The sequence below is a fragment of the Plectropomus leopardus genome, chromosome 24, assembly GCF_008729295.1.
Source record: "Plectropomus leopardus isolate mb chromosome 24, YSFRI_Pleo_2.0, whole genome shotgun sequence".
NCBI lineage: Eukaryota > Metazoa > Chordata > Actinopteri > Perciformes > Serranidae > Plectropomus > Plectropomus leopardus.
Genome location: NC_056486.1, coordinates 2,903,032 through 2,912,861, shown reverse-complemented (window position 1 = coordinate 2,912,861; position 9,830 = coordinate 2,903,032). Strand labels below are relative to the sequence as shown.

The following is a 9,830-nucleotide window of genomic DNA, read 5'->3' as shown; positions in this document are numbered from 1 at the left end:
TTTTCACATAATTCTAGTTTAATTATCTTTTTTATTATACAAAATGAAAACAATAAAGTTACCAAGACCCACAACCACAATCACATCTTTAAAAAAAGCATAGATAATAGGTATTTTACTCATACATTTGAATGAAATGCAGTGAAATTACACTAATTTTCACTCTGACTGCATGGAACTACCCTACCCAGCATCCTCTGCGGCAGCGGAGCGGAAGAGGCGGAGTTCGAGCCAAAATGAGGGAAAATAAGAACATGTCCGAGTCCCCCTCTCAAGCGGGAAAAGAAATACCGGCGAAAAAACAAAAACTAAGCAGTGACGAGAACAGTAACCCCGATTTATCAGGAGACGAGAATGTAAGCAGTTAAAATGTGTCGTTTTTTCGGCGAAAAATGACCCAGAAATAGCTTCTAGCGAGTTAGCATGCTGCTAAAGTAGCCGGCCGGCTAAAGTGGTTAGCTAGCAGCTTTGTTCATCCATACCGGCGAGATGTGATAAAGCTATGAGGATATCAGCTGCTGACCACGTTAGCCTGGCCAAAATACACGTAACATGCTTAGCTACATACTCAGTGACTTTGTTTTTTGTCTGTACGTAATTACAAACGTTATCTTTATGCTCAGACTGCAGTAATTCACGTGCATACCAATGTTAGCGTTAGCACTAGCAGCTAATATAACTTAATTAGTAACAGAAGTAATTGAAATGTACAATGTTGTTGAGTTTATTAAAAACAGCTGTTGAATTAAGTTTTAAAAGACGATAAAAAAACAATTAGGTTAATGGGGGATGTCCAAAACTAACATGTAGGGTAAATAATGTCCGTTATTTTGGTGTACCGCAAGTAGTTATTTAGCTGCTGTCAACAGATGCAAGTTACAAAAAACATGCTCTATGTTAAAGCTATTTTTGCAAGAATAACGTACTGCAAAACCAGTTCCCCTGGACTTTAAGTAGATTATGTAAAGACTGCAGCAAAGGGCGTTTTTGGTTTTTATCTCTGCAGTAAAAAGATGCTAAAATTGTTAACCTTATTTACGAAATAATGTATAAATGTGCATGTATAAATACCTTTATTAATCTCAGACAGGAAATTGCATTGTCATAGCCCTGGTATAAGACATAAGTACATTACAATAACAGCGATGGGTTAAAACACAGTGTAAACAGTTTGCAGTTTGCCTTTCTGCTTGTCACTTGTTAGTTGTGTATCTATAAGAGTGTGTGAACAGTTCCAGATACAGCTGACAAATGATTGTTCAGGTTGTAAAGGATAAATATTGATTATTTGTCCTTTGCCTCATGATGCCAATCAATAGAGTGTCATTTTTGCAAGAGCAATCTCAAACATGTTCAAATACTATATAGAGTTGCAGCGGGTTACTGGTTTAAACTTGGAAACCCAGATTACATAAATTTTCTTGTGCTGCATTTAGATTCTTTTCATAAGTGTCTAAGCATTTTAATATTGAGCAACTTTGGGGTGATTTCTTTCAAAAAACATAGGGGAAAATGAGCAATGAGCAACTTGGTAAGAAATATTCTACATATTGCAACAAATGAGTATATTTATACTAAAGATTTTAAAAATTAGATTTAATTAATTATTTTCAAAAAATGTGTTAGGAAAATGTCATGGGGGAAAAAAGCAAGGGGGGAAACTATATTCATAAATATCATAATAATTATATAACTTTGTTTAACTTTATCTAATTTTTTGGTTACTTTTTCTGTTGCTGTTTGCCTTCTTTCCATGTTTTTGAGAGAAATCAAGCCAATTTTGCTCGGGTTAAAGGTAAATTGTGCTATGAAAATTGACAGTTCTCAAACCTTGTACATTTTCTCATCTAAGGTATGAAAAAATATTGCAACCAGATGGAGAATCTCACCTATGTGTGTGCATCCCCTTTCCTCATTGACAGCATGTCAGACTTTTTATACATATTTCTAATTTAAAAAATGGTTTCAGTTTTCAGTAATGATCGTGATTGTTTAAACAAAACAAAAAAACCCTTCTGTTTTCTAAGGGTCAGTGTTACTGATAATAATAATAATAACAACTCTGTATTATCATCGGCTGTGAAACTGTAATATTTTATGAGATGCAAAAAATCTCTTTCCATTGCAACCCTATTCACACATCTGATTTTTTTGGGGTTTTTTTTTGCATTTGCAGGATGATGCCGTCAGCGTTGAGAGCGGGACCAATGCAGAGCGTCCAGACACGCCCACTAACACGGCCAACGCCCCCGGCAGAAAGAGCTGGGGCAAGGGCAAGTGGAAGTCCAAGAAGTGCAGATATTCTTTTAAATGTGTCAACAGTCTGAGGGTGAGTACAGTCATGTCGCCCAGGTTTCATTATTTCCTCTACCCAAAAACATTCAGAAGTGTTTGGGTTTCTATCCACCAGTAAATTAACATTATTTTTTATAGAAATATCCACACGGCATGTCGTTTATCAACAGATCCGTCCAAATTTTACTTAGACAAAGAAGATTTACAGTACAGCACATTCTTATCACATGCCTTCAAAAAACAGCACACGTCAAAGGACTTGTGTTAATTCAGCCTCTGCACTTCGTTAATAATGACATAATGATTTCCACAGGAGGACCACGGCCAGCCGCTGTTTGGCGTCCAGTTTAACTGGCACAGCAAAGAGGGAGACCCGCTGGTGTTCGCCACAGTCGGGAGTAACAGGGTAAGCAATGAGGAGGTGTCTGAGTGATTCCAGACTCATGCAGTATTTTAAAGTGGCACCATCTCTTTATCTTCTGTTGGCCTTCATCAACATTAAAATTATTTATATTGCAGTTTTTTTTTAGTTTGTTTGTTGTCTTTTAATGTACTTTAGCTAATAAATGAACTTGAGTAATTGTAGTTGGTCAGCATATTATGTGGCTACTAGAGGTTGACAAATATTGGATTTTTAAAAAGCCGTTATAAAATAACAATAGTTATTATATCTGCAAATAAAAATAGTTAAATTCTCCAATCTAAGCTGAACTAAATAAATATATAAATCTGGAACTGAACATCAAACCAACTGTTATGATAATTTAGGTCGGGGCGATTTTTAATCCTTTGAGCTAATATTTATCCAGAAAGTCAACCAGAGATTTCCAGTTTGACTTTTTGTGTGAAGCCTCCACGCAAAACAGCGATCAAAGATGGGCAGTTTTTCTGTCAGTATTGGGCCAATTGAAATATGGATTTAGTTACTTTTGAGTATTTTGTAAAAAAAAAATGTAATTTAAAAAAAACATACTTTATCAGTCAAACCGATGGATCTGAATCACATGTTGTGATTTCGTTTGTTGTCTTTTTAACTCGTGCTGTCTTCTCTTCTCCAGGTAACTCTGTATGAATGTCACTCTCAGGGAGAAATAAGACTCTTGCAGTCTTATGTCGATGCAGACGTATCCTTTCACACGTTTGAGGTGTTTTTTTAAACGTCCTCATGTCATTCATTCACTCAGACACACACCAGAGTGACAGGAAACATACAGACATATTTAAATACTTTGCTGCTGACCTTAACCCAAAGATCTTTGAAATTCTGTCTAACAAGATCTTTTATTCAACAAGATAAAAACCGCAGTGTTCTGTTTCTGCACGTTGTTGCAGGGTCACTGCAGGTATTTCTCCCGACCACAGAGGGGAAATCTGCTTTAGTTTAAAGATCACAGGGGGAGTTTTTATTTCACTTTCCTTGACTAAACTCGTGCAAAGGCAGACGAGAACTTCTACACGTGCGCATGGACCTACGACACCAACACAAGCCATCCTCTGCTGGCCGTCGCCGGGTCCCGTGGCATCATCCGGGTCATCAACCACATCACAATGCAGTGTATCAAGGTGATCCGTCTTCTCTCAACACGCTCAGTATTCACACCCTCTTCCTATTTTGTTGCACTATGATTTGTGGTGTAAGCCAATTTTTATTTAGATTTTATGTGACGGATTTACACTTAATAGTCGAAAAGTTGCACACAGCCCCAGAATGAGCTTTGATTCTACGTTTTCACATCACATTCAGAAAAGCACAGGTGTAACTTTCGTTAGGACCCCTGAAGAGAACGGAGCCATCGTTAAATTACGCAATTATTTGTGGTCTCTAAAAAAAGGCTGTTATCGTTGTTGTTGGTTCACTCACGGCCGAAGCTTCACGGTGCTTCATTTGCTCTGCTGCACCATCAAGTGGACAATAAATGTAAAACAGGCAGAGTGATTATAATGACACCATGGCTTTGGTGAGTGGAGCCATGAATTGAATTGTGCTTAAATGATAATGCCAATAAACCAATAAAATACTCATTAATAAGCTCGAATAGATTGCAAACAAACGCGCAATGAAGTCAACGAAACGTGAGGGGACGGTGGAAGTCCGTTGCGTTTTTGTTGCCCCTTATATTTGGAATCGCACATATAAATGTGAATACTTTTGCACAGCGTTGTCCTTTTAGCCAAATGTTAAAGATTTCATTTTCATGGCTGCAATGAATAGATCCTGTCTACAATTACATTTTCTTTTGTTGAAATCCAGCATTACGTAGGTCACGGGAATGCCATCAACGAGCTCAAGTTTCATCCGAGGGATCCAAATCTGCTCCTGTCTGTCAGCAAAGGTAAAAACCTTTCTCCAACAACAATAATACAATTACACTGTGACTCAGAAAAGCCAGTAAGACGACAGTTTGATGCGTTTTTTTTTTAAGGTAAATACAACATCAGTGACATGTGAGACGACCATATTTTTGAGTTGTAAAAACATTTATTTTTATGGCTTTATAGACCTCATTTGACACTAAAAACACTTAATTACTAACATCTTTGTGGCAACAGCTCTTCTTTAAAGCTTTAGGTAAATACTGGATAGTCCTATTTTTTTTTTTTACAACCATGTGACTGTCAGGTGGTTCTTTAATCTGCGCCTCTCACGGCCCAGGTAACAGCCGACAGCAGGGCTCGCCTGATAAGGGTCATGTGAAGTTTAATCTTTTATTTCATCAAGTGAATGTTGACTGTGCACATTTCATTTTTTTCCACCGAGAGCCTTTTAAATTCTCACCACGTACGTGCCCAGAACATCCACCTCACCTCGCCGCAGTTAAAGGGCATCAAGATATTCAGTGTTGGGTCGGTGTGACTGAGGTGTCACTCATTTCATTCAGCTGCTGCTTCGCTGGCACGACCAACAGCTGCAAGTGATGAATTCATTCGATCGTAAGAAAAAAAAAACATCATCAACCGTTGTTTATTCAGGGAAAATTGACCGTGCACTTAAGCTTTTTCACAGCAGCGTCCTGAATTCACATTTATTCGGATAAAGGGATATGAGAGCAATAAATTCAATAAAAACAAACAACTAGCCGCAATGGCTGTCAAAAGTTATAAATTGCATTAAAATCAGTGAAAAGGATGAAAAAAGATTAACTGGCAAACAAATCTGCAGCTAGTGAAAAAATGCACAATAACACAACAGAAAGAAAAAGTAAAAATAAAGACAATAAATAACGATTATGTCTGAATTATCAGAGCAGAAGCTCTGTACAGGAACTATATTATCCAGCATAAACCTGATACCATCTGCAGACACGTACCTATTTAATTTCAATACATCTTGTAACTTTTTCCATTTATTTGGTGCACAAAAACTAAAATCTAACATACCAAGCTCAGTACCGATCTGAGGAGTTTCAAGGGATCAAAATTTCTGAGCGTTTGTGATGAGAGGCAGATTTAATAGTAACCGCAGTTCGCTTTTTTGTGGAAAATTTCTTTATTATTTTAGCTCTCTTTTTGATCTCTGCCTCCACTCGAGAGAAAAACGTGTGAATGGATGTTTTTATGAATTTGTGACCGTATTGTTTCCTCAGATCACGCCCTTCGTCTGTGGAACATACAGACCGACACGTTAGTGGCAATATTTGGCGGCGTCGAAGGTCATCGAGATGAAGTCCTCAGCGCTGTGAGTGTCCAGTTAAATCTTTGAGCGTCACTAAACCTCAAACAACAAATGGATTTAAATATTTTTTTAAATGTATATATTCCCGCTGCAGGATTTTGATCTTCTGGGTGAAAAGATAATGTCGTGTGGGATGGACCACTCCTTAAAACTTTGGCGGATCAATTCAGAGAGAATGCAGAAAGCCATCCGAGGGTCGTATGAGTACAACCCCTCCAAGACCAACAGGTAAAAAAATCCATGTCATTTTTTGTTGGCTGTCAGATCTTCAGCTTTTATGTCTGTTTATTTATTTCTCTTTTTTTCTTCAGGCCTTTTGTCTCACAGAAAATTCACTTCCCCGACTTCTCAACACGAGACATCCATCGAAACTACGTGGACTGCGTGCGGTGGCTCGGGGACCTTATTCTTTCCAAGGTGAGCTATTGTGGTAGATTACGTCGTATTGACACGTCGCTCTGGATCGATATGTGGATTCGACGATCCAGTGTCATCGATGCAACATGAAAAAACATGGTTCATATTATCAGCTTTGAAATACGCCTTTATTTTGAAATTCCAATGGCACGCCAGTCTCACTATTTCACCATTTCTGTAGTGTTCAAAAAGGGAAAAAGTTACTGAAAAATCAATAAAAATATCCTTTTGGCAAGTAATTCAACATAATTATTCATTATGTAAAAGCAAAAATATGCTTTTATAAAATATTTTGCAAAATTTATTAAAATCCTAAACTGAAATCTGTATTCGTCATTGTAGGTTATTATGTGTAGAAGTCATTGCAAAAAAAGGAAATTAAATCAGTTTTAAATTAATCAATTAAATTTACTTTTTGGGCAATTAATTCAATACAAATATTCACAATGTCAAAGCAAAAACATGCTTTTATAAAATATTTTTGCAAATGTCTTAAAAATCCCTAACCGAAATCTTTATTCTTTATTGTAGGTTATTACGTGTAGAGTTTGTTGCAAAAAAAGGAAATTAAATCAGTTTGAAATTAATCTATTAAATTTACTTTTTGGGCAATTAATTCAACACAAATATTCATAATGTCAAAGCAAAAACATGCTTTTATATGCATTTTTGCAAATTTATTAAAAATCTCATACTGAAATGTCTCTATTCATCATTTTGGATATTATCTGTGGAGCTCTTTGCAAATAAAGGAAATTAAATCAGTTTTAAAGTAAAGTTTTCATAGTAAGGTACAAAATAACGTGGTCTGAATACTTGTATGACATGCAACAGTTATTTTATATATGTTCTGCTCCTAATTTCACGTTTGTCTGGTAAAATGGTCAAAATAAACATAAAAACATAAATCACTGGTATATATGTTTAACGTGCTCTTTATTTATGTTTCGTGTGTCGCTGCAGTCGTGTGAAAACGCCATCGTCTGCTGGAAACCAGGAAAGATGGAGGACGACATCGATCACATTAAACCTAATGAGTCCAATGTGACGATTCTGGGACGCTTTGATTACAGCCAGTGTGACATTTGGTACATGCGCTTCTCCATGGACTTCTGGCAGAAGGTGAAGGTTTTTGTGGAGCTGCAGACGTTTGTGACTCATTTGTTTCGTTAGTTGAGTGTTTTCAGCCGCAGTCCCGGTGCTGAAGGTGCAGCTCAGATCCAGGTTTCGGTCTGTCGCTGATGTTTTGTCTCCTGTGATGCTGATTTCCAGATGCTGGCTCTGGGAAACCAGGTGGGGAAGCTTTATGTTTGGGACCTGGAGGTGGAAGACCCTCATAAAGCAAAGTAAGTTCCAAAAACGTTTTTTCCAAACAGACAAGTTAAAAACGTAAGAGTATGATGTTTTGTTATAACTTACAACTACCCAACAGTTTATACAAGCACGGCTGAAATGATTAGTTGATTAATTCATTAACTGATTGACAAAACATTGATTACCAACATTTAGGTTTTTTTTTCCTTTTTTTCTTTTTTTTAAAAATAATTTTGAGGTTTTTTTATTTTTATTTTTTATTTTCCTCCAATTTTATTTTTGGTACTTTAATACAATGACCTGTTTGTCCTTGCAAACTTTCGCTCATTAATATTTTTATTGACTTTTACAAGTATTTTTACAGTGTAGTATTGGTACTTTTACTTCCGTTAAAGATGTGAAGAACAGATAAGACAGTTTTCATCCTCGTTACACTTATGAAAAAGCTGCACATGAACACAGCAAAGCGACAGACAACAAGCACATTATGTTCTGAACCCAAATGTTGGGAACTAAGGTTTCTGTTGAAATGGAGAACCGTCCTGTTGACCGCGCTGAACGCAGAGTGGAAATCAAACATTTGTGCGTGAGGCTCAGTGTGAAATACCTGCTGCTTTTGGTACATTGCAGTCCGCATGTATGGATTTTCCCAGGCTGCATTTGTGAAAACGTCTTTTTAAAGCGACCAAATCTAAAAGTGTCCTCTCTGGTCTCCAGGTGCACCACACTGACCCTCCCCAAATGCACGTCGGCCATCCGGCAAACCAGCTTCAGCCGCGACAGCAGCATTTTGATAGCCGTTTGTGACGACGCTTCGATCTGGCGCTGGGATCGCCAGCGCTGAACAGAAGACGAATTTTTGGTTCCTGTTGCTTCCCGACCTGCTGTACAGATCTACACTGCAAGAAATGTCCGTTTGAACATTTAATCTCACATGTGGTCTAAAAATACAGTATTTCCTTTAAAAATAAGCGAGAAATCATGCCAAGACAAGATGAGATTATTCCTTTTGTTTTCATGTCCTGTTTGTGTGCTGGCAGGATGTTTGACGACACGCTGGATGTTGGATGAATGAACGTTTAATATCCAACAAAACATCAGTGGAGATCTGGGGATTATTCTTTTAAATATAAAAAACAAACAGATGGACTTTGGTTCAAATCATGATAAATATTTTAACTGAAGTAGAATTTAAATGTTGAGGAGCGAGACGTCGGTGAAATGTGTGTGCCTTCTAGATTTCTATGCAGTCTCATTTATTCAAACATGAATAACAACAAAACAAGTGGAATCATCTCAATCAACTTTTGGTCACGTTTTAGAAAAAAAAAACTTAAAGACACAACAGATGAAATGACTTAAGAAGGATTTTACTTGCAGTGTGCCACGTTTTTTTTTTAAATTTTTTTTTATCTGTAAGTCCACACACAAGAAATGAAGATTTTTGTGGGATTATTTTTGTACATTTCTTTGCATCGTTTTATTTTAAACGTCCTGTTTGCTTCGACGCCTCTCCTCTTGCTCGCTCCTCCACATAAACACACTTTGACTGTTGCATCTTTACAGTAAAACCATTTGACTTTAGAGGCTTTGAGTACTCAATAAAATGTATTTTGTAAATATACTCGACCAGTTTTTGCAGTTATTGAGTGTTAAAAAATATCTGACACTAAGCTTGGGTGCTCATGAGGCGGTAAATCTAGTTTGGCTAAAAAAAAATCTGGAAAATGTTGTGTTTGTTGTCATTGTCAGTAATATTTTGCTAATTTCAGTCCCCCAAACTGGTTTTTATTTTGAAAATGACCAACTAATCTCCCTTTTTTGATATGACATAAAGTCAGATGAAATGTTTTTTTTTTTTTGGCTCTGATTGTATTTTTCTTTTTTTTGTATTTATGTAAAAAAAAACCTACCCCCAAACTGGCTTTTATTTTGAAAACTACCAACTATTCTCCCTTTTTTTGCTGCTTACTTACATTTATTTGGATTTGAAAAAACATATTTTTGTACACATAACGTGGATTTTTTTCCTGTACCAAATTTCCCCTTAAATATTCACAGAAGTCCTCAAAATTGCAGCTCAGTGGAGATCATCTTTAAGGCCTCGTGGGGCTTTAAGTGTTAAAATGAT

General features: G+C 36.8%; 1 protein-coding gene across 1 annotated transcript; it reads left to right on the top strand.

The window, feature by feature from the left end:
* Positions 1-203: 203 nt before the first annotated feature.
* Positions 204-9,323, top strand: eed (embryonic ectoderm development). The gene is made up of 12 exons (XM_042513091.1): positions 204-356; positions 2,177-2,329; positions 2,609-2,701; positions 3,354-3,419; positions 3,733-3,858; positions 4,547-4,628; positions 5,880-5,971; positions 6,063-6,196; positions 6,280-6,385; positions 7,349-7,507; positions 7,658-7,731; positions 8,417-9,323. Exons 1-12 carry the CDS (start codon positions 237-239, stop codon positions 8,541-8,543), a joined length of 1,332 nt encoding a protein of 443 aa, XP_042369025.1. The 5' UTR covers positions 204-236; the 3' UTR covers positions 8,544-9,323.
* Positions 9,324-9,830: the final 507 nt, after the last annotated feature.